Raw genomic sequence first — 25,821 nt, 5'->3', positions numbered from 1 at the left:
TGTCCAAAATTGTCTAACAGTGAACAGTGGGGACCGCCCATAATGGGGCGCTGGCGTGCCTCTTAAACCCTCCTGTCCCGCTAGCCAGCAGAACTCCCTGTGCCCTCCCCAGTGGACCTGAGGTGGCGGAGGGGCAGGGTGGAGGGCGCCCAACCCCTAGTCGAGAGACCCCGACACACCCGGACCATTCAAGCATGCCTGTAACACCCGTGGGAGGTGAGTCATAGTTAGCCTCCCAGTGCAGGGCCTCCCCACGTCAGCAATTTAATAATAGATCAGTGCATCCCATGCCCCGGTACTCATCTGTCCTGAACAGTGCATCATTACGTCGTCGTCACCTCCAGCAGCCGCTGCATGTCCTCAAGTACACCGAAGCCGTATCCAAGTTTGTTCTACTCCGTCCCAATCGCAGGGCGAAGCAAGACGACCCCACCATCGGTGCTCCATTGACGCGCTATCGATTCCCATAAAGGTGTGTCTGGGGCCTCTGCTTCCTCATTGCCCGGTGCTCATTCCTTGTCCGCCGGCGATTGGGAGCCGGAGCGCTTAGCATCGCCTTCTTGTGCCGGGGAAGACTGTCTCATCGACTTGAGGAACTCCTCCGCCTGCTGCAGGTTGGCGCAGATGATAGTGCGGTCGCGATGACGGATCCTCAGCTTGGCAGGGTAAAGGAGGGCATACTCTATATTAGCTGTGCGCAGTTTCTGCTTGATCTGGACGCATTTCTTCCGTGCTTCCTGGACAGCCAACGTAAAGTCCGGGTATATGGATAACGAGTTCCCTTCGTACTGCAGGTTTGGCGTGTCCCGCGCTCTCCGCAAGGCGACATCTCGATCGCGTTAATTAAGCAATCTAGCCACAATGGGTCGCGGCGGTGCTCCAACTGGGGGTCTCGGGCCGAGTGACCTGTGCGCTCGCTCAACTGTCAAGTGGGCTGAGAAGGAGTCCGCGCTGGTCAGTAGCCGCTCCACATAGTCCTCCATCCATCCCGTGGCTGTGGTCTCTGGAATCCCTATCAGGCGAATGTTATTCCTCCGGCTGCGGGCTTCCAAATCCTCATTCTTGGCCGCTATTACCTTGAGCAGTTTGTCCATATTTGTCATTTGTTTGGCCATGTTGGAGGCGTTGTCTTCGGTGTTCGAGATTCTCTGTTCAGCTTCCTTGATGCTCCTCATGCTTTTCCACCTTCAGCACCAGGAAGTCCAGGCGGGTATTCATGGTGTCCATTTTCCCTGAGAGGGCGTTCAAGCTATGCTGCATTACCGTGAGCATGGCCTTCAGTTCCTCGTTTGGGGAGGCATCTTGAGAAGTCTGCGGCATCGAGGCAGGCGTGTTCGGCTCTTCGGTGGCGGAGCGCGTAGTCGTTTTTTCCCCCTCAAAGGGCAACTTAGATTGACGCGCATCTGATTTCCCATGATGTGCTCAGCCCGGGGGGCAGCGCAGCACAGTCTCTCAGTAAGCCCCAAAGTAGTGCCGTTCCTCCTCGGGTCCTATAGCATTCAGCACGCAGTGGGCTCGGCCCCGTCTTCCGTGCAAGTCAGCAACTTCGTGCCCCCGGCGTGCAGTTCAATGGTATATGTGGTTTATTCGCCCAGGCCTGGGTCAGCAGCGACAAGCACTCACTGGCAGTGCCGGGCATCCACCCAGCAAGCTATGTCCTGCAGCTTCCTTCTAGCAGCTTCAGCCCAGTGCAGGGCCACCTCGCGCTCACCCGGCATGTACCAGCCGCACTCGCTCCGTCATCCCTCCAGGCGGCAGGGCCGGCCGTCTCCACACTTCCTGTAAGGCTCAGCTCGTCCTCACCAGGGCCAGCTGCGAGCGGAGCAGCCCCGCAGTCCCCCGGGGCCAAACGCCGAGCCGGCCTCGCAGAATTGGCCCTCCACTCTCCCGCTCCTTGCTCAGCTTTTAGGGGCCACTGCGATCCCGGTGCCCAGGAATGGCCACAGCAGCTCAGCGCGGGCTCTCGACCTCCCGCGCTGCCCCCAGCTCAAGAGCGGCCCAATCGCGGGGGCCGCGCCACTCTCCTCTCGGCTAGAGGCCTAACGCCGCATGGCCGCACCGGGTCTCGCGTAGCGGCCGCAGCCGCCTCCAGCAGCAACGGACGCGTCCTCCCCTGCACTCTGCCGGGCCGGGTATAGTCGGGGCCAGATGTCGAAAAATCGAGGCTTCCTACTCGCTCTGGGCACACATTGCCAGTGCGTTTGGTCACGGGTGAGGAGGTTAACAGCAGATAAATGACAGATCAGCGGGTCGGGCGGCCAGAGCCTCACTCAAGTGCGGCCATCTTGGTTCGGCGCCACCTAACGCCCCCCAGTGCCTCATGAGCTTCCATTCTTGTATTAATTCTTGAGCTTTGGAATTATGTTCATCTGGTAGAAATTGGAGCAACTGCTCTATTTCGTCCCAGTGCGCTCTGTCGTACCTGGCTAGAAGGGCCTGGGTGTTAGCAATATGCCAGTGATTTGCTGCTTGGGTGGCTACTCTTTTCCCGGAGGCGTCTATTAGCATAGATCCTTTGTCTCGAGGAGGGGCATCCCCTGGCATTTGTGAGTTTCCCCAAAATGTGCATTAGAAACCAATAAAGAATCTAATGGCAATTGGCCTTTAATGAATGCTGGATCTGATGGTGCAGGGTTATATTTCTTATCTATTCTAGGGGTGAGAATGCGTGCACGAACTGAGTCTTTAAATATGTCTCCCGCATGTCTCAACATACCTTTGAGCATGGGGAGTGTGTAGCTTGATCTTTGTGAAGTACTAAGTGTCTCAAAGAGAAAGTCCGCCTCTAGGGATTCCTTATGTAATTGAACCCCACGATATTCAGCAGCCCTATTTAACAACTCTATATAGCCTACATTATCTGGGGGAGAAGGCTTTGTGGGATAAAGGTCAGGATCATGATCTGTGGGTAAATCAGTATTATAATCCGTCCAGGGGTCTGCAGGCATAGTATCATCTCCCCCATCACCATCATCCTGATAATCAGGTGTTTGTGGTGAATTAGTAGGCGTTATCAGTACATTTTGTTTTGTGGGGAAGGAGGTGATGGAGGAGGAGGAGAAGGGTTAATACCAACATGTTTGTTTTTTAGAGGAATGCGATAAATGTCCTCTGGCCCTGGTTTGCGTTTAAGTGGCAATTTGGTGTAAATATGTCCAGTTATAGGTTTAATAAACAGGTCCTTTTGTTTCGGGTCCGGTTTGGAAGGCAGAATGTCGAAACGGGGCTCCTAGTGCTGCAACGGTCATTTTTGTGTCTAGGTGCCAAGATTTTCGGTGGCGGTGTTTTCGGTGCCAAAGCTTTCAGATCCAAAGAAACTTTTGATTTTGTTGAAGGCTGTCTGAGACTGGTTTCGAGGCCGAAGGTTTCGTCTCCGTGCCTGAATGTGGCCGACCCAATCCCGAGCTGGAAAGCTTGTGTGCGCTTCGGTGCCAAGCCGGGGCATTGGAAACATTTTCTCAGTGCCGATCTAGGCCCAAAGGCGGGGTCGTAGCCTTTTTCTTGGGCTAAGTTAGACTTTGGGGCAAGGGAGGTTCGGTACTCCCGATACGCTGAACTTGCAGAATCTCTTAGTCCGTATTGGAACCGGATTGAGACAGAAACAATCTCCTCCTGTTCTTCTTCTTCCTTAGCTCCTAGTGCATTGTAAGTCTCTTGTTAGGAATATTCTCCGAAGATGTCCGGAAGGGAGCCGATGTTTTGACATTGCATTTCATGACTTCAAGCTAGACAGTCAGAGTATTTTCTTTGATCGGAAAGATCTACATGCGTCGCAGTCCAGTTAGTTGTCTTCTGGGGATAAGCACAAGTTGCACACTTCATGTGAGTCGGTGCATGGAAACTTTGCATGGCACCTGGGACAGAATTTAAATGGAGTCCTATCCATGGACTGCGAGGTGGACCGACGCGGCTAGGCCAAACAGCCTTCTACGAATTTCCCGATCGAAAGAGTTTTATAAACCAATATGATATGCCAGGAATGGGATACACGATCGAAAACAATACCATCGAGAGTAAGTTGGTTGCGCACAGAGAGGAGAACTCGAGGAACCGTTTCGGAGCGCAGCAATACACATCGGAAAATGATGGCGGAAAAAAAAATCCAACAATGGAGTCGATGCCCATGCGCACTATCACCAAAATGAAGAGTCACCTTACCGCGTGACTGGAAGGACTTCTTCAAAGAAAAACAACTTGCAAACATCCGGACCCAACAATAGATGGCAGGAGTATGCAAAGCATATGATCTACAGTTCACATGCCTCAAACATCCTGTTACTGCCAATGAATAATCATCTGAATGGTAAGGGTGACGGCAGGAGGTCAAAAATGTCTCTATTGCAGCCGAGCGACTAGACAATGGAAGTCATCCATAATAGCAAGGAAGGCAATCTATCTGTTGGAAATGTGCATTTGCTGCATGGTCAACCTCGATTTTTCATCTTTTGCTCATTTTAGAACTCTGTGCACTTTACCCTACTAACCAGTAGTAAAGTACCTGTGCTTCCCCGTTAACATTGATTAATTTGGCTTATTCCCAATAGGCTCACATCATTTGCTTGTATGTCCCTAGTATACGGTGATGAAAGTGTACCAAGGGCCTGGAAGTTAAAAGTCACTTTGGATTGCGGCACCTTTTGTGCCATTCACTATTTTTTAAATGTTAAGTCCCCTATGAAAGCCTTGTAGCCGACAATGTAAGGTGAATGGTATTTAAAAGTGGGACACGTAGAATTTATCATCATCATGTGCCTACAGTGACATGGCCCAAAAACTATTCTCACTGTAAAAGGCTTAACTGTCCTATGTGGAAAACTAGGGTGCAGATTAAACTAATACAGCTGATACAGGAATGAGACAAACTTTTTTAAAAAAATTCAACCGCAATTTTTAATAGTGATTAAAATCCAAATCAATGTTGAATTTTTTATAAATATTAAGGGAGAGTAACTTTACTCATGAGATTGATTGGGACTTAAAAGATTAAGACGGTAATATCTTTGAACGGGATTAATCCGCACCTAGATTCTGGTCTACTGCGACCATAGACTGTCATTGACTTCTAGTACATTTTGGCACCATTTATACTTATAACTTTAAAAACTTCTATCTCTGGTACCCCTTATTGTATTTTGGTATAATTTAGTTTATTACATTTTACTATATTTTCCTAATTCAGTTTGGGATTTTTATTGTTTTGCGTTTTGGCTTTCATTACTGTTTAGGTATTGCATATATACTTTACACATTGCCCTAGGTTAATCCGGTCTGCTCTGTGCCATAGCTACCAAGGGGTTAAGCTTAGGTTAATTTAGTGACTAAGGGTTCATCCTGACAAGAGTTGCGATTATTCCCTGAAGTGGGCAGTCACCCACCCATAAAATAATCCAATTTGTTATATTATGCTTTTTTGTTTCTTAGTTATGCTCCTAAGAGGTGTTTCAGCCTTCTCGTCATGGTCATAGCGGTGCCAGTGCAAGCATATTAGAGCTCATTACCCTTAGAAGTGAAAAGCGCATTAAGGTCAGATTTTTGCCTCAAAGTTAATTTTTCCAGGATTGGGTGTTCCTTATTGGATTTTGTTTTCATTTTGATCTCAAGTATTCTTTGTTCATCTTTCAATTTATGCTTGACCAGAGTAGTCTTTCATAATTCAAACTTACTTGGTTGTTTTTACAGATGCTCATGGGTTTTGTATCAAGAATACGGAGTCTTTGTTTTAACTTGGGTAAATTCTGAAATGCTCTTTATGGCGGGCTTTCGACAGTTGCCTGCATCTCAGAACATCCATTTTCCACCATTTCAATTGTCAAGCATCATAGTCCAGCTCTAAATCTAAAGTATTGGTGAGTAATTCAAAATCCCACCCTTCAGAACAGCAGTGTATGAAAGTAGAAGCAAAACGGTTTGCAAATTGGGAAATGCGTCTAGCCGGAGTAGGATCCAAGTAGGGATGACACAAAGTTGTAAACTCTGTCTCTATAACGGAACAGAAGGGATCTAGGAAAATATGGTCTTCCAGAATATTATGCAGAAGGGCGCTGTCCTTTGCATTATCATCTATGCTCCCAGAATTATGCTATGTCGGATATAAAGCGGTGTTCCAATCTCATTCAATGACTATCCCTGTGAACCTGAAGTCAGTGATGGCTCTGGAAAGCTTTGCGAGGAAGCGGGATTTGGCAGTGTGAGGTGCACACATAGAGCATGCTGTAAGTGTGAAGCCAGTTTTCTCGGGAACCAGAGGGCTGGGGGAGGGGTAACTATGTCAATTTTAGAAAAAACATTTTCCTCTCCAGCAGATCTATCTTGGTTTTGAGTGTGTTCAGTAGAGTATTTTGGATCACCACTCAGCATTTTTTTTAGGACAGGATGGAGATACAAAGGGACTGGCCAGGGCAGAAGGGCCCCTTAAATTTTTCCAACTCAGTAGAAGCAAGGGCGGGTGTCATGTATTAAGGTTATGTCAGGAGCCTTTGTTGCTAGATAGAATAATATTTTGCACTTCACTTTGGCTAAATCATGTAGGTTGAGTCAGAACAGTTTAAGTAAAGCCATGATCTTCCTATAAGTTAAGGAGGTGGCTTTATCCATCCTCGGGTCCAGCAATAGCTGATCCTCCAGGGGTGTGTATTTCGACAGATATTCCCCCTCAGAAACATGCCTACGCAACACGTGTCCCAGATGTAGATATCAGAACCTTTCCAAATCGGTCATCTGGTATTCTGCCTTCAGAAGATTGAACAATATTATTGCTTGACCCCTACAGACATCCCCAAGATGCTCGATGCCTAGGATTCCCCATTTATGTTGCTATCCCACACCAGGGTCTTCTCTGTAAGTATGTCTTCACACCCAAGGAATTTAGTGGCTTTCCGCCATATACGGACTACTGCTTGTGTGTATAGTGGCAGTATCTTTTCCTGCTTCCTACGGGTATCTTCGGTTTCCCATCGACATATAATTCACTCTAGAGGCCAGCTCATCCCTATCCGCAAACACCCAGTCATTAATTAAAAATCTGCTGGGCAGCCCAATAATATTTCCTTATGTCAGGAACCACCAGGCCCCCCTCGAACACTAATGCACCGGAGCTTGCGTAGCACTCTCCTTTAACAGCCTCCATCCCACAGAAGTTTACGCAGCTCGCTGTCCAATTTTTAGAAGAACTCAAGCGGCATTTGGTAAGGGATGTTCTGTAAAATGTATAGCAAGCGTGGCAGGGCAATCATCTTGTAGAGGACTGCCCTACCCATCAAAGACACCCGCAGTTTTCTTCAGTGTGTTACATCTCTTCATAAATTTTCTAGCTGTGGGATGAAGAAACCAACCAGAAATTCTTCAACGTTCCGTGATATTTGGATGTCTAGGTATTTAAACGTATCTTTTATCATCAGAGACAAATGAACTGCCATCCTAGGTGGCATATCCCCTGAGAGAGGAAAAAGAAGAGATTTATCCCAGTTAATCTGATATCCAGAGTAACTGCAAAGCAAGTGGAATATGTGAAGTAATCTTTCCACCGTGTGGGCGTGCGGTGCTTTGTATAGCAGTATATCATCGGCATAAATGGATATGCATGTTCCCAGTTTCCTTCAACCATTATACCTGACACCAACTGACCGACCCAGGCAGCCAGAGGCATAAGCGCAAATAACATAGGCACTGTGAGCTAGACAGGAACTGGGCCAACATATTCTGATGATATGTGTAGACTAAGATCCCATATTTTGTCCAAAACAGTCTTACTTGGTTAGTAGGAACCATATGACATTATAGTGAAGTCGCTGAGGCAGGATCTTTGCAAGGTATTGCGCGATGTTACAAATGCGTGCAATATAGTAAGTGCCAGATGATTTATTTCCTCGAAATGAACGAACAGTTATCAGCAATCCCAGTTCGCTTCCACAGGAATCTTCATTATAGTCATAAAACTGAACTGGCCATGGGATCACAGAGCTCTTTTTAGAATCTAAACTCAATATAATTTTCTCTTTAAAAATCCAATTGTTTTCAAAATATAATGTATTTTTGATTGCATATTAAAAGCTCTATTGGCCAAATTTCACCTACTTTCTTCAAAATGAAGCGCATTTAAAAGGCAGAAATAATGCTAAGAAAATAAATTCATTCACAAACCATAGGATAAAAGGCAGTGAAAACATCCACTGCTCATTTAATAAATAGCATCAGTAATCCATCATGCTCTGAGTGACCGCTGAGCCCGTTTTTTTTACAGGGATCAAGGTAGAACTGCCAGGTCTACCAGGAGGGAAGGTTGCTTATGATTATAATGAAGATATCCCAGGAGGACAAATGGGACTCTTGCTCCTTCAGAAGATCTCCATTTAAATTTCTTAGCACTAAATAGTGTATAACCAGAGGAAAAAAGCAAAAACAGCACATGATTGAACAAAAAGATTCCAGAGAAGGTTGGCCTACAAAGCTGTTCTAGAATCTGAATTGAGGCAATAATGTCTTGTAAAAGCATGTAGAGCCCTCCAACAGATAGATTTCTCAGTAAAGCGGCAGTAGAGGATTTAACTTGTTAAACAGACTCTCGCTAACCAATACTATTTACCTAGAGATGAAATGTTATGAAGAGAACACACCTGTGCATAGAGGACCATTATTTACAAACTGGTGTCTAATGTCTGTGGGTTTAGAGAAGTACAACTTCAAAACTGTTTTGCTGTCCAAAGAATACGAAGCTCTCTGCTGGAGAGGGAGAATTCTTGAATAAGGTTGGAAGTGGAATAACTTTTGAAGAAAACTTCGGTTAGTCTCCATCACCACTTTAAGGAAAATTGTACACAGTTCTATACTGCAGAGAGCCAGGTTTCACTAGGGCAGGCTGATGTCATGGCCTACTTATCTTGTGAGTAAATTGGAAGTGACAACAGAGGCAATAGAAATCAGAATACCAGCTCTAGGCACCCACCAAACAGCAGAACAAGGGGTGTCAGACCTCGAGGACACTGTCTCCAACAAGACTGAAGGGATCCACACAATACTGAGGGAAATGAGCATCAATGGGAAGGTAGAGAATCTGGAGAATTGCTCTTGAAGGTCAAACCTGCTTCTAGTAGCAGTACCTGAGCGGAGTCAGAAATGGTAGAGGCGGTTTCAAATCTAAAGGCTACTCACGTGCTTAATGAACTAGCTTCAGACTTGCCAAATGCTAGAGCGCATAGAGTGCTTCCCAGAAAACCGCTCAGCGATGGGAAAAGTTCTCAGACAATAGTGGTACACTTGTAAGATTATAGGATGCGTGAGCAAGTCTGCGGAAGGCTATACAGCTTAAGTCTATAAATGTGGAGCAAGACCTTCTTTCAAATTTACCCTTTGTCCTTCGAGACTTCCCTTCGGTGATGGGAATTTAAACAAATGCTAAGTGAATCAAAACTTAAGGGATACAAGCTCAGCTGGTACAACCGGCAAGGTAAAACAAAATTGAGGAAGGGCATTTCAGGCTTTTCAGAGAGAAACAAAGCTAGTGACTTTTTGACAAAAGTGGGCAGTGTATGAGTTTCCAGGTCTTATGCACAGGGGATTTTTTTTATGCTCTTTGGGAATTTGAGTTAATTGAATAGAAATAGACAAGAAATGGTTTATAGTGGGGGAAGATAGGAGACAGCTGAAGCCTTCATGGGCAAGCCACAGGTGCTAAAATATTTCACTGATAATATGTGGAATGGTGGAGGGCCCTGTAGCAGCGGGGCAAGAAGCTTCATGGTGATTATGGAAATCGTTGGGGGGGGGGGGGGAGGAGGGGGCATCGGCGGGGGGGAGGGGTTTAAGGGAGGCGCTAGGGTTGGGATAAAGCGGGCACTAGTGGGGGTACAAGGGGGAAGGAAAGGTGGGATGGGTGGCCATAGGGGAAGTTTGTGGGGTGGGAACGGGGTTCAACAAGGAGTGGTCCAGATCTTTTATGTTGGAAAATTTACTCTTATCAGAGGTTTAAGGGACTGGATATGTGGAAAGATGGAACGTTTAATAGAGCTGTAAAAGGTTAGGGATGTCCTGGTAATTTATTTATGTTACGATGGGAACTTTGTTCATAATTAATCTCAATGGTAACGGGCTGAATAATAAGATGAAGAGAGCGGCAATATTTGCCTAGTGTAGGCAATTCAACCAGAGTATAATTATGCTACAAGAGACGCATTGGATAATGGGTAAAGAGGGTCAATAAGAGAAACTGTATGAGACATTGGGAGAGTTTTTCATCAAAGTCTACACAAAAGGAGGTAGCTGTTCTGATTAGAAAGGGGATGTTAAGGAAATCATCCTGCCCATTGAAGACTGAGAAGTATATCAGATCATTATTCCTATAGAGATTAATAAGAGGAAATTTAACCTTGCCTCACATTATGGAATTGGAACATTATGATCCAATAAGTGCTGACCCGAACCATATATAAGAAACTGGGATGGTAATTAAGTACTCTACAATGAGAAAATTTAATTGGGAGTGATTTTAATTCCAACCCAAATGTTCACTTGGAATAGTCTATTCCCCAGCAGCAGCAGGGGAAAAAAGAACAAAACATTTTTGAGGATTTGTGCCTCTGTCTTGGCATGAGGGACATCTGGAGGAGAAAGGATGAGACAGGGAGGTTGTACACTTTTTAAAAAAAAATCTAAGCAGTATAAATCTGCCTTTAGGATAAGGAAAATGCTACTCACCCAGAAAGCATCTGTTCTTGCCATGTAGAGCTCTAGATTCACATGCGTTGCATACTCCTGCCATCTAGTGTTGGGTCCGGATGTTTGCAAGTTGTTTTTCTTCGAAGAAGTCTTTCCAGTCACGAGGTAGGTGACCCCTCCTTTCGGTGATAGTGTGCATGGGCATCAACTCCATTGTTAGATTGTTTTCCCGCAGAGGGTGATAATGGAGTTAGTAACAGTAGAATAGAGATGTCCATGCGTATGTATCTAAGTAAGATAACACTGCAACAGGTACCCGGGGAGGTGGGCCGGCGCAAGTGAATCTACAGCTCTACATGCCAAGAACACATGCTTACTGGGAAAGTAGCAGTTTCTGTTTGAGGCATGTGTGCTGTAGATCACATGCTTTGCATAGACTATACAGCAGTAATCTCCCAAAGGTGTACCTAACCTGTAGCTTTTGTGGTAGTTTGAAAAAGTGTATGAAGAACTGCCTGGCCTACATTAGCTTGTTGTCTGGCTTACACATCCACACAACAGTGTTTTGTAAATGTGTGTGGTGTAGACCATGTAGCAGCTTTACAGATGTCAGCTATAGGGGTGATTCCTAAAAAAGCCATAGAAGCCCCTAGTTTGCGGGTGGAATGCACTCTAGGGGTAATTGGCAAAGTCCTCATTGCTTTTGCATAGTATGTTTGAATACATTTAACTATCCTCAGTGCAATACCTAATTTGGAAATAGGATTGCCTTTATGTGGTGGAACAAAAGCAACGAAGAGTTGTTTAGAGTTACGAAAAGGTTTTGCCCTTTCTATGTTTAACATCTAAAGTGTGTAGAGTTCATTCTGCCACTGAATCTGGTTGAGGAAAGAACTCAACAGATTTGGTGATGTGAAAGGCAGATACCACTGTGGGTAGGAATTTGGGGTTAGTGCGAAGAACCACTTTGTTTTGGTGGACTTGACAAAATGGTTCTTCTATAGTTAATGCCTGAAGCTCGCCCACTCTCCTCAGTGAAGTAATAGCAATGATGAAAGCAACTTTCCAAGTGAGAAATTGCAGTTCGCATTGATGCAATGACTCAATGGGTGGACCCATGAGTCTGATAAGGACAATATTAAGGTTCCACGCTGGAGCAGGTGGAAGTCTTGGTGAAATAACTCTTGAGTCCCACCATGAAAGCTTTGATAACAGGTACTCTAAAAAGGGATAGATGCAGTCTATTTTGAAGGTATGCAGCTATTGCAGCAAGATGTAAGCGTATGGGTGTGTATGCTAAACCGGTCTGCTGAAATGAAGTAAATAACTAGGAAAATGCTACTTACCAGTATGCATCTGTTCTTGGCATGTAGAGCTGTAGAGTTGTATATTTTAGCATAGATCACCCTCTAGTGTTGGGCTTGGATGTTTGCACTTTGTTTTTGTTGAAGAAGTCTTTGTAGTCACGAGATAGGTGACTCCTCCTTATGATGATAGTGCGCATGGGCATCGACTCCATCTTCAGATTGTTTTTCGCCATAAAGGGTGATGATGGAGTTACTAAGAGAGTAGAAAAAGATGTCCATGTGATGTATCTAAATAAGATAATGCTGCAACAAATAGGGGTACCCGGGGAGGTGGGTGTGTGTATACAACTCTACAGCTCTTCATGCCATGAACAGATGCATACTGGTAAGTAGCATTTTCCGTTTGAGGCATATGAGCTGTAGATTGTATACTTTAGCATAGACTATAAAGCAGTTTTTTCTCCCTAGCGGTTGCAGCCTGTATCCATTGCAGTAGTTTGAAAAAGTGTTCTTAATACAGCCTGGCCCACAGTAGCTTGTTGCTTTGCTTGCACATCTACACAATAGTGTTTAGTGAAAGTATGCGGTGTAGACCAAGTTGCTGCTTTGCAGCTGTCATCTAGGGGAATGTTCCCTAAGAATGCCATATAAGCCCCTAGTTTGCATGTGGAATGAGCTCTAGGGGGAATGGTTAATGTGCGTTTAGCTTTGAGATGGCATATTTGGATGCATTTAACAATCCATCTTGCAATTTCTGTTTTTGAAACGGGATTGCCTTTGTGAGGTGGGGAGAAAGCTACAAAAAGTTGTTTTGTGTTTCTAAAACTTTTAGTTCTTTCGATGTAGTATAGTATTGCTCTTTTAACGTCTAGCATGTGGAGAGCGCGTTCTGCCACGGAGTCTGGTTGAGGGACAAATACTGGAAGTTCAACCAACTGATTAAGGTGAAAGGCAGATACCACTTAAGGCAGACATTTTGGATTAGGCCTAAGAACCACTTTACTATGGTGTATTTGTAAAAATGGTTCTTGTATGGTTAATGCCCGAAGTTCACAAACTCTCCTAAGTGATGTGATAGCTACCAGGAAGGCTACTTTCCAAGTAAGGAACTGTAACTCGCATTTGTGCAGAGGTTCAAATGGGGAACCCATAAGTCTGGTGAGAACTATATTGAGATTCCATACAGGAGAAGGTGGAACTCTAGGTGGAATTATTCTTTTAAGTCCTTCAATAAACGCTTTGATAGCGGGTACTCTAAACAAGGACAAATGTCTGTTTTTGATTTGCAATTGCAGCAAGATGTAGCCGTATAGATGTATATGCTAGGTTACATTGTTGTAGATGCAAAAGATAACAGATATTTTGGATGGAAGCATCTAGCGGATCGATTTTGTTATTTGTACAATAAATGGCAAATCGCTTCCACTTTGCTGCATAGCATGCTCTAGTAGTAGGACGTCTAGCCTCTTTAATGTTCATGCAGTGTGGCGGGAGATTAAGGTAGCCAAACTCTAGGACTTCGGGAGCCAGATCGCAAGATTGAGTTGATTGGGATCTGGGTGCCTTATCTCTCCATGGTTCGGAGGGAGATTTTTAGGGGAGAGGTGCAGCTTTTGATGAGGCACTACTGAAAGTTCCAACAGGGTTGTGAACCATGGTTGGAGTGCCCATGTTGGAGCAAGTAGGATCATTGTTAGGGAGTGTTGTTTGAGCTTCCGAACCAGTAACGGAATGAGCGGGAGAGGCGGAAAAGCGTATGCAAATCTGCCTGACCAGTTCATCCATAACGCATTGCCTTTGGACAATGGGTGTGGATATCTGGAGGCAAGACTTGGGCATTTTGCGTTTTGGTGTGTGGCGAACAGATCTGTCTGGATGACCCCACATGTGAAAGAATGGAAGAAGAACTTTAGGATGAAGTTGCCTTTAGTGGATCTGCTGTGTTTGGCGAGTTCCATGATCTGATTGTGTACTCCTGGTAGATGTTCTGCGAGGAGGTAAATGTTTTGAGGAATGGCCCATCTCCATATGCTTTGCGCTAGTTGTGAAAGCTGAGGAGAGTGTGTCCCCTTCTGTTTTTGTATGTAATACATTGCTGTCATGTCTGTACGGATCAAGAGAGTTTTGCCTACTAGCAAGAGTTGAAAAGACTTTAGTGCTAGAAAGATTGACAGTAACTCCAGGTGATTTATGTGGAGTTGTTTCTGTTGATGGGTCCATATACCCTGTACGGTACGGTTTTGGAGATGAGCTCCCCAGCCGGTGAGCGATGAGTCTGTGGTTAGCACTATCTGTGGAACCGCGTCGGACAGCCGCCCTTTGGATAGGTTTTGTGTGTTCCACCACTGCAGAGAGCGATGCGTGCGGCTGTCCAACAACACCGGATCAGTTAACTGACCTTGAGCTTGGTTCCACTGATGTGCTAAACATTCTTGTAAGGGACGCATCAGAAGTCTTGCATAAGGAATGATGAGGATGCAAGAGACCATCATAACTATTAGCTTCACGAGCACTCGAGCTGGAAGGGAGCGTTGAGGTTGAAAATTTGATATGAGAGCCTGTATGCTGGCTATCCTGACTGGATTGGGGTATGCAAGGGCTTTTGAGGTATCTACTGTGGCACCTAGATACTGAAGCAGGTGGGACGGTTGAAGGTGTGACTTGGGTAGGTCTATTGTGAATCCCAAGTCATGGAGCAGCTGGATTGTTCTGTGCGTATTGTGCACACAGTGTGTGTGAGACTTGGCTTTTATGAGCCAGTCGTCGAGATAAGGAAACACATGAATATGTTTTCAACGCAAATGAGCTGCAACTACTGCAAGACATTTTGGGAAGACTTGGGGTGCTGTAGTCACTCCGAATGGGAGGACTTTGAATTGATAGTGCTGTCCGTCCACTACAAACCGTAGATATTTTCTGTGAGCAGGGTGAATGGGAATATGAAAATAGGCGTCCTTGAGGTCTAGAATGGCAAGGAAATCGCCCTGTTGGAGCAGTGGGAGAACCTGTTGGAGAGTGATCATGTGGAAGTGGTCCGACTATGAAGAGATTTAACGGTTGGAGGTTTCGTATTGGTCTGAGAGTACCGTCCTCCTTTGGGATTAGAAAGTAAAGGGAGTAAACTCCTGCTTCTTGTTGAGGTAAGGGAACCGGTTCTATTGCTTGTTTTTGTAATAAGGAGAGAACCTCTTGTTTTAACAGTGTCAGATGTTCTGTGGACATTGGACATTGTTTGGGGGTATGAATGGGGGAGTGGAAGTGAGTTCCAGGCAGTAACCATACTGGATAATTTGTCTTACCCACTTACCCACTCCAGACAGGTAGGAACTGTGATAGTCTTCCCCCAACCGGAGTGGAATGGTCGGGGGGAAGTGGAGGGAAGTCACTGTTTTTTAGTAGGAGAGGTGCCTGTGTTACCGCGGCCTCTACCCTTGTTGTTGTGGCCTCTAAAACCTCCTATGAAATAACCTCTGTTAGGGAAGGTTTGAGTAGTGTTTTTGTAGGAGGATGAGGTGTTGTCCGTTCCAATAGTTTTAGAAGCACCCCTATAAAAGGAGCGACGAAAAGAACCTCTAGAGGTTGTTGCCTGTAGGGCTCCCATGGACTTAGCGGTTCCTGAGTCCTTCTTCATTTTTTCCTAAAGATGTGTCTACAGTGGGTCCAAATAAGTGTTCTTGATCAAAGGGTTGATTAGGAATTGTGGACTGCACATCCTGTTTAAACCCAGATATACGTAGCCATGCGTGTCTGCGTGTGTCACGGTGTTGACCTGAGCCGGAAGGCAAAGGTGTTACCGGAGCCTTTTGTTTTGAGAAGAGGTATGGGTGTTGATGTTGGTACTCACAGTTCATTGACCTGGAGTAACTGTCTGATCTTCGGCCTCTGATTCGTCGGCTTCGGAGACGCTGATGTCTTCATTGTCCGGTTCTTGTTCCCCGGGAGCATCGGGCCGTCGAAGATGTCATCCGGCACAGAGGTAGTAGATCGGGGCATTACGTGACATCGAGCCCGGCGATCACGTATGGTTTTCTTCAATCTGAATGAAGCGCAGGCCGTGCAATCTTTGCCCTCGTGTTCTGGAGAGAGGCAAAGGTTATAGACCTCGTGGAGATCAGTGTGTGGGAATTTGGCACCACACGGGGGCATTTTTTTAATGGAGTTCTTTCCATTAGCTGTAGGGCCTGATGGCGCGAATAGGCCCAACGGCCCGCGTCGACGACCGGAATCGAAGGCATTGAGATTTGTGTTGGATCCACGTCAAGGAGAGAGATCGATAAACAATACCGTTGAGCGGTAAAGGGTTGCGCGTCAAAGGGGAATCTAATACGACATCGACCCGGAGCGCAGGCATTTACATCCGAAACCAGATGGCGGAAAAAAACAAATCTGAAGATGGAGTCGATGCCCATGCTCACTATCATCATAAGGAGGAGTCACCTATCTCGTGACTACAAGGACGTCTGCCACAAGTGCAAATATCAGAGCCCAACACCAGATGGCGATCTATGCTAAAGTATACAATCTACAGCTCATATGCCTCGAACATAATTTTTTTAACGGAAACATCTAAGGGATTGATATGGTTGTTGTTGCAATATATAACAAACCACTTCCATTTTATTGCATAACAAGCCCTTGTAGTAGGTCTTCTGGCCTCTTTAATGATATTGATACAGTCTGGTGGAAGATTTTGCTAACCAAACTATGATTTCAGGTGCCAGATCGTAAGGTTGAGATGTTTGGGATCTGGATGTTTTATCTTTCCATATTTCTGATTAAGGAGACTGGATGAGAGATGCAGCTTTTGATGGGAAATTACTGAGAGTTCCAACAGGGTAGTGAACCAGGGTTGACGGGCCCATGTGGGAGCTCTTAGGATTAGCCTGAGGGACGTTTGCCTGAGTTCCCGAACCACTAGTGGAATGGGAGAGGCGGAAAAGAGTAGGCAAATATCCCTGACCAGTTCAACCATAGTGCATTGCCTCTAGAGGGTGTGGATACCTGGAGGCGAAGCTTGGGCTTCAAGCGTTTTGGTGTGTGGCGAGTAGATCAATGTTTGGGAAGCCCAGATTTGAAAGAACGGGAGGAGAAGTTGAGGGTGAAGTTCCCACTCGCGTATATGTGTTGTCTTTGCCTGCTGAGCAGATCTGCGATCTGATTGTTTACTCCTGGGAGATGTTCTGCTAGGAGATACATTTGTGATGTATGGCCAACCTCCAAATGGCTTGCGGAAGGTGTGACAGTTGGAGAGCGTGTGTCCCTCCCTGTTTCTGTATGTAATACATGGCTGTCATGTTGTCGATGCGTATCAGGACAGCTTTGCCTACAAGGTGAGTCTCGAAGGCTTTGAGTTCTAGAAATACTGCTAGCAGCTCTAGATGATTATGTGAAGTTGCTTTTGACTCCACAGGCCTTGAATTGAGTGTGTTTGGAGATGAGCTCCCCAACCAGTGAGAGATGCGTCTGCTGTTAGGGGCGCACTTAGGATAGGTTTTGTGGATTTCACCACTGCAGAGAGTGATGAGTGCGGGCATCCACCAACACTAGATCTCACAATAGACCCCAAGATTGATTCCACTGATGTGCTAAACATTCCTGAACTGGACGCATTTGAAGTCTTGCATGGGGAACTATCATGATACAAGACACCATCATTCCTAGTAGCTGCATAAATACTCGAGCTGGTAATGAGTGATTGGGCTGAAACTGGGAGGTTAGAGCCTGAATATTGCAGAGTCTGACAGGATTGGGACAGGCTAGAGCTTTCGGTGTATCGAGAGTGGCTCCCAAGTAAGTTTGTGTCTTGGAGGGTTGGAGATGAGACTTCAACAGATTTACTGCAAAACCCCAGATCGTGTAATAATTGTACTGTTTTTTGAGTATGCTCTAGACACTGTGAGAGAACTGGCTTTGATGAGCCAGTCATCCAAGTACGGGAAGACGTGAATATGTTGTCTTCGCTGGTGAGCAGCGACTACTGCCAGCCATTTGGTGAATACTATGGGAGCAGTGGTGACTCCGAATGGAAGCACTTTGAACTGGTAAAGCACAAATCTGGGATATTTGCGGTGAGCGGGGTGTAGTGGAACCTGGAAGTATGCGTCCTTTAAGTCTAAAGTAGACAGAAATTCGCCTTGTTGAAGGAGCGGGAGCACTTGGACTGTCACCATGTGAAAATTATCTGATTGAATATAAAGATTTTGGTCTCTGAGTTCTTGTATCGGCCTGAGAGAGCAGTCCTTTTTGGGTCTGAGAAAGTATAGAGAGTGTACGCCGGACCCTTGATATTGTAATGGTACGGGCTCTATAGCTCCCTTTTGCAGTAGAGAGTGAACCTCTTGTTTCAGAAGGTGTAGATACTCTGGTGACATTTTGAGTGATCGTGGAGGAATGTTTGGGGGATTTTCCATAAGCTCCAGGCAATTACCAAATTGGATAATTTGTAGGACTCATTTGTCTGAAGTTATTGTATTCCAGATGGGAAAAATTGAGAGAGACATCCCCCGACAGATGTGGAATTATCAGGGGGAAGAAGAGGCAAGCCACTGTTTGTTTGCTGCAGGGGAAGTCTCTTCCCTTGCCATTATTTCCTCGAAATTCTCCTCTAAAGTAACCTCTTGAATAGGATGATTGATTGTTGTCTCTATATGAATTAGAGGTGTTGTCTGTGGATATAACTTTTGAACCCTCCCTGTCGAAGGAGCGGCGAAAGGAACCCCAATTGAATGTGGACTGCAAAGCTCCCTTGGATTTTGAGACATCTGTGTTTTTCTTTTTTTTCTCTAAAGAAAAGTCTAACACAGGTCCAACTAGGTGTTCCTTATCAAAAGGTAGGTTTAAAATAGAGGCCTGTACTTCGGGTTGGACCTTGAAATTCTAAGCCAGGCGTGCCTTCTTAAAAGAACACTGGTGTTAAAAGCGCGAGCAGCAGACTCAGCTGCGTCTAAAGCGCACCTAATGGAAGTGTTGGAAATGAATTTCCCTTCCTGAATAAAGTCATGCGCCTTAGTTTTGTGTTCATCTGGCCAGAACTGGAGCTATTGTTCCAATTCGTCACAGTGAGCCCTATCATATCTTGCTATAAGAGCCAGGGTGCTGGCAATACGCCAGTGAATAGCTGCCTGCGCAGCTACTCTTTTGCCAGAGGCATCTATAAGTTTGGATTCCTTATCAGGAGGAGGGGCATCTATTGTTGTTTGTAAGTTTGCCCTTTTGCGAGTGTTTGAAACCACTAGGGAGTTTAAGGGAATTTGACCTTTGATGTAGACGGGGTCTGTAGGTGCAGGTTTATATTTCTTATCTACCCTTGGTGTTAGAATGCTCGCATGCACCGGGTCCTTAAAAATGTTGTTTGCTTGTTTAAGCATACCCTTAAGCATGGGCAGTATGTGAGTTGCTCTTTGAGAAGAACTTAAAGTCTCAAAGAGAAAATCCTCTTCAGGAGCCTCTTTGTGAAGCTGAACCATGTGATATTGAGCAGCCCTATTTATTAATTCTATGTACCCTACATTGTCGTCAGGTGGAGAGTGTTTTGAAGGGTATAGATCTGGGTCATTATCAGTGTTAGGATCTGTATTGTAATCAGTCCATGGATCAGACTATTGTCATCTGGTGAATCCCCATCATCCTGGTGGTCAGGTGACTGTGGCTGTGTGGTGAATTTGTAGGTGTAATTAGCAAATTTGGGTCAAGTGGGAAAATTGGTGTAAGAGGAGGAGGAGGAGAAGGAGGAGGATTAGTCCCGACATTTTTCTTTTTAAAGGGAATGTGGTAAGCTTCCTCAGTTTCTGGCTTGCTTTTAACTGGCAGTTTTGCATGAATATGTCCAGTTTAAGGATTAATAACAAGTTCTTTCTCTTTCGGGTCCGTGTTGGAAGGCGGGACGTAGAACGAGGCTCTAAGGATGGAGGAGCTGTTTTTTCCTTCGGTGCCAGAATTTTCGGTCCTGAGATGTTCGGACCCGAAGATATAGCTTTCCGTGTCGGAGGGATAGTCATGAGGCCTTGTTTGGATTTTGGCACCGGAAGATTTTGGTTCGGTGCCCAAATGGGGCCAACTTGGACCAGAGCCGGAAGGCTTTGGTGTATGTTTGGTGCCCAGCCTGAAGGCGGGTTGTTCAAAACTTGTTCCCGTGCTGACCTTGGCCTGAAGGCAGAGGAAGGACCAGAGCCTTTTTCTTGGGCATAATTTGGGGCAGGGGAGTATCAGTACTCAGGGTAGGCTGACCTTGCGAAACATATTCTTCCATGACCGAGGTCAAATGTCAGGCGAAGATGTGGTGTTCTTCTTTCTCGAATCCTTGTGCGTCGAAGACCTCGTGTTTGGAATCTTCTCCGAAGAGATCTGGAGCGGAGCCGCTATATTGCTGTTGCATTTCGTGAGGCTGAGCCCGACGGTCACGGAGCGTCTTCTTGGAACGAAAAGATCAGCACATGTCGCAGTCCTGTTCGTTGTGTTCCGCGGACAGACACAAGTTGCACACCTCGTGCAAGTCGGTGCACGGATACTTGACGCGGCACCCGGGACAGAATTTAAATGGAGTCCGTTCCATCGACTGTGTGCTGACCCGACTCGGCTAGGCCCAACTGCCTTCCACAAAGTTTCAGATCGAAGTTTTTTGAGTCGATACGCGGAGAATGGGAAACACAATCGAATAACAATAATGTTGAGGGTAGTGGATTGCACACCGAGGAGAACCCGAGAAACGGTGTTGAACTGGAGTGCCGCAATTCATGTCTGAACCAGATGGCGGAAAAAAACAATCTAACAATGGAGTTAATGCCCATGCGCATTATCACCGAAAGGAGGAGTCACCTACCTCGTGACTGGAAAGACTTCTTCGAAGAAAAACAACTTGCAAACATCCGGACCCAACACTAGAGGGCAGGAGTATGCAAAGCATGTGATCTACAGCTCACATGCCTCGAACATTTGCTTTCTGGGTCTCTATCTTTTTCGCTTCTGGAGATTTCCCATCACACTAGGTGATGGATAAAATGATTATGGGGGAACCAGAGGTCATTGATATAATTTTAGAAAAAAATAGTTTTTTTCACCACCAAAGAGTCTTCTGCAGACATTTCGGTAGTGTGGGAAGCATTTAAATGCACTATTGGGGGGTATTGATTTCACTACAAGCATATAAAAGGAAGAAATGGAGGGAGGAAGCAAACTTCCTACAGGAGGAAGTAGATAAGAGCTTACCAAGCCGTGGGATCAGATAGTTTGGAAGTCATGTATGAGAGATGGTATCATGCTAAAGGAAACTAGTCAATGACAGGACCTTGGAACAATAGGTGCACGAGGAAGGGCAATTTATAGGATTCTTTCTAGCCTGGCGGGCAAAAGAAAAGAGTAATCAAAATCGAATCTCTAAAATCTGGGATACATAGGCTAACCAACATACTGAAAAGCAGGAAGAAATTAACTGGGTCTTCCTTGACTATTACTTGAGTTTGTATGAAGATGAACAAAAAGGGAGTTACTCATTGATGTAACAGGTAGCAAATTTTTTTCAACAACTGTCTGCTTTAACGGAGGAAGTGGCCTCTATTTTAGCAAGATCCATAACAGAGGAGGAAGTGAAAGATGCCATAAAGTATCTTCCCAACAGGAAAACCTCAGGAGAAGATGGGGTTGGCCCTGAATTTTACAAGACCTTTGTTTCAACTCTTAGATCCAGGATGGTCATCCTTTTTAACCATCCGCTACAGGGACGACCGGTATTGGACTCCTTCGCAGAGGGGTCTGGGTGAATTTTTGAAACAAGGCAAATTAGCAACAAACCTGGGATCTTATAGGCCAATAAATAACCTTATTGAATCATGATAAGACGTATTCACAAATTTTAGCCAATAGGGTAGACAAGGTTGCTTGCTTTCACTGGAAAAGATCAGAATGGTTTCATCAGTGGTGGTGCTAACACACATTTCATGAATTAATTTATTGACATGGCTACGACAGATGCTATTCCTGGTGTAATCTTGTTGACCGACGCCGAGAAGACTTTGGTTTTAGATCATTTTTGTTTTCCTTTTCAGTTTACTTGATCTATTCAGCTACTGCATCAAAAAGCCGCAGTATGGTTAGTCATGAATGATTCTCCTGCAGGCTAAACCTGGTTGACACGTGGCACACAGGAAATATGTCCCCTTTCTCCGTTTGTCCTTTTTATGGAAAAATTACATCCGCTTTCACCCGGAGATAGTTTCTCCCATACTTTTGGTGTCCAAAATTAAGTTTTATGCAGATGACCTGGACCTTTTTTTTTTTTTTTTTGCCCAAACTGCGAGCAACATCAAAAACTCTTTGCAAGTTTCTTATTACCGGTTGGACCGATGAGATAATTGGTAAATGGGTAGATTTAGTGGTCAAAAAGTGAGGGACTTGTTTATAGAAGAAGTATAAATACCCTCAAGTTTTGTTCTCAGGTACAAAGCTCCACTAATGTTCGCACTTTTGTTTATGTATTCAAATGAAGGCCATTTTTTTCAAATCTACTGGGGATGGAGCACGACTCCTCTCAGGATTTGGTTAGACATGTTTAGGGAGGAGAAAGTGAATACATCTCTCAGCTACTGGTACAAAAAGTTGCATAATCCTTCGGAAAAGATGATTGACAAGCTGATTGGGTAATGGGATCAGGAGACAGGATTATGATTAGTAAAAAGAAATGGGGGAAATATTTTCAGCTTAGTCATTATAGTCTTCGAGGTGCTAATTTCGATCAAATGGTTTTCTATAAGAGTTGGATGCTTTACTACATCCCTCCCTTTTTGAACAAAGTGTTTCCTGCAGTAATTGCCCAAGGTGTGAACAAGAAGGGGGATGGCTACACATGTTCTGGTCGTGCTGCCAGCTCATTTTGTAGAGGGGTGTTTAGGAAGGTAGGAAAGAGAACACCTTCTACTTTCCCCAAAAACTGCACTTATGGGATTGCTAGAGAAGACACCAGAGTATGAAGGCACTGAGCACTTTATATCTATAGCCATGGTAGTAGCACGTTGTACAATTACTTCCCATTATAAAGCACCTGCGAACCCAAGGTTTGAATGGAAAATCGGGAAGATTAGCTTAAAAGAAATCTCGTATCACACAAGAGTTAATTGCCAATGCTCAGTATGGCAAGAAATGGAGATCGTGGCCTTTGGCATGGTAGGGTTTCAGTTGGTGAGGATTAGCACAGATATTTTGTGGATGAAAAAAGTACTTTATAGCAGGTCGAGGTTTACCATCTTATATACAGGGACATTTTAAGGCTTTGTTTTGCTGATGTTTATGTAAGCTTTTTAGAACATGAAGTTTTTTGATTGGGAACTCCGGTTGGGTGCAGTGGGATCGAGCGGTAGTGTCTTGTGAGAACTGTTTTCCTTCCCTGGATGCACTGTAAAAATCAATAAAAAAATTATATCAAAGCCTGTCCCTGGTCCATTAGGAACACTGCAAGGAAAGTGCTAGGTCCATGGATCCACGGTTAGTGAAAAAGTTAATAAACAGCATAGACGTTTAGGAAATCAAAATGTGAAAACATTTCTGATGATTGCAGATGTACACTAAAAACTAGGCAGTGACATTTTGCCTCATAGCTCCAAAACAGAGAAACAAAAAATAAGCTAATCAGCAACAGACACAAAATTAAGCAAAGTGCGACTTATTTGCCAAATCTATATCAGATTTCTACAGTTGTGTTGCAGTTATTAGCAGAGCAAATTGCAAATTTGAAAGAATCCAAGAGAGTGCCAATTAACATTTTTGTTAACAATGATGCAGATTGGTGAATCTGGAAAATACAGTGCCAGGAAGTTATTAGTGATCCAAAAGGGATTAAATAGAACCCATGTTTCAACATCAGCTACAGTGGCGTGAATGCCACCCCTGTAAACACAGACAGAATGATTTTCCTTTGCAAGGTTAGTGTGACAACAAATAGAAAAGATCGTGTTCGGAGGCACCTTCAATGGAAATTTCACACTAATTCAGTCTAATAAAAAACCTCTACAAGTTAAAAGAAAGAAGATATTTACCTTTTACAAGACTGCCATAGACACATGAAGTTTTGTCCGGGTTTTTTAATTCTATCCACTTGTGGTGTTGGTGCTGGGTATGGAGAGTGTTTAGAATTGTTCAACTGGCCTTGCATGTGCATTGCTGGTACTGCTGTCACAGGTGGACTCTGCAAAGTAGTTTTAAATGATCAAATTAATGTAATGAATTTGATTTCCCATGCAATTTAACAAACAAATTCACCTTGTTTTTTAAACTTTTTTAAAAATCTTTTTATTAAACATATTTCAGTTGCAGTGTACAATATAGTTTCGGCTATTATTTGAAGATAAAAACACAGAAGGCAACATGTACAACACTTTGATACCCTGTTCCAACAGTTATTCCGGATCTTCTCTCCCTGACCCCATTAATCAGTGATGAACCCTTACCCCTCTATTGTCTAGTGTGTTATCCACCACCCCTTCATAGGCCCCTATACATCTCCCATTGTTGCCATATTTTCTCTCATTTGCGTATGCAGCCCCTGCTCTCGTATACTATCTTCTCTGCTGCACTACGGGCGGCTCTTCATGCCCTGGCGATATTTCTCTTGGCCACCTTTTTAAATTTTAAACCTGTAGTTTGATTAATATGATTCAATCTGTTACAGAAACAAGTTCTCTCCTCTTTTGCAAGATGAGACTTTTAAATAGCAAATCATGGAAATAAATAAGTATTCAAAATAAAATGCAGTCGAAAATAATATGAAGAGCTGCATTGGTAATACCGGTTCATCAAGCAGTATGTAAATCTTTATCGAAAAAATATATTATTTTGGGGTCTGAAAAAGCACTCATAGCCATATTAGTCTCTCATACTTAAGGGACCCACTTTGTGTGTGCTACTTGTGGAAGGGAAGAATGCCATTACTCACAGTAAAGTTACCCAATGGCTGAAATATGCTGACCCACTGCCCCATGCTGTAGGAATAAAATTTGAATGACGACAGACCAATGGATGAAGAGGGCTGGCTAAAGTATGTTATACATGTAAATTTAGAAACACCAAAAAGTCTTGGTTAATATCAGACCTAAAAAAAAACAACCTGGGAGAAGTTTGGACTGAAGCCAACAAACAGTGGGAGAAACTGGTAAGCGTTTCTTTAAGTATGACAAACATACTGCACTAGGCTGGTATTATTTATGATAGCGAGCAGTGATCAGCTTTGCAGCAAAAGTACTGAAAGCTGACTTTACAACCAAAACTAAAGATAGGTGCTCAACTAATGACAATCCAGACAGTGAAAACACTAAAACGTAATACCCCATAAACTCAATCGGCATGAGAACTAAACAACCAATGGTTGTAGCCCATTGCACTCAATACTACACTACAATACTTCAGTGTTTCGAAGGCAAAAAAAAAAAAAAAAAAACATCATAAAGTTGACAAGGTTGCTTACAAAAATAAGCAAAAAAATTAAAAGATGGCTATTACTTCATTTTTAAAGGTTCTTTAGGAATAATGCTGATGAAAACTGGATTTTAATTTAAAACAAACAATGAAAAGGGGGGGTGTTAAATGATGTATCAACTGTTACAACAACAGCGTAATGCAAGCTTACACAAATCAAACTGCAATTATAAAAAATAAAAAGGGATGCAACTATGCAATGCTCGAGGTCTAGTTGAAGCCACTGCTAGGCCAGCCTAACTGTTGCGCTCATTCTCGAAAAATAAGAGAGTAAATAACTTGGAAACATTTTTCTCGCCACGAGATAGCTTGGCTCAAAAATGTAAAAAGTGATTACGCCGTCTTGTACCTGGGACATTGCGGTATAAACTACCAGAGTTAAAAACACGAGATCAAATTGAATAAG

At 44.3% G+C, this 25,821-nt stretch overlaps 1 protein-coding gene across 1 annotated transcript in view; it reads right to left on the bottom strand.

Moving 5' to 3' along the window:
• ARID2 (AT-rich interaction domain 2) overlaps positions 1-25,821 on the bottom strand; it is a 1,055,333-nt gene that overhangs the window by 128,247 nt on the left and 901,265 nt on the right. Inside the window, exon 16 of the mRNA XM_085653362.1 lies at positions 23,981-24,129. Within this exon, the coding sequence (XP_085509488.1) occupies positions 23,981-24,129 (149 nt within the window). The remainder of the gene's footprint in view (positions 1-23,980; positions 24,130-25,821) is intronic.

Source organism: Triturus cristatus, chromosome 4_1, assembly GCF_964204655.1.
Source record: "Triturus cristatus chromosome 4_1, aTriCri1.1, whole genome shotgun sequence".
NCBI classification, from domain to species: Eukaryota; Metazoa; Chordata; class Amphibia; order Caudata; family Salamandridae; genus Triturus; species Triturus cristatus.
Note: the sequence above shows the minus strand (reverse complement) of the source record. Positions and strands in the feature narration are given on the sequence as shown.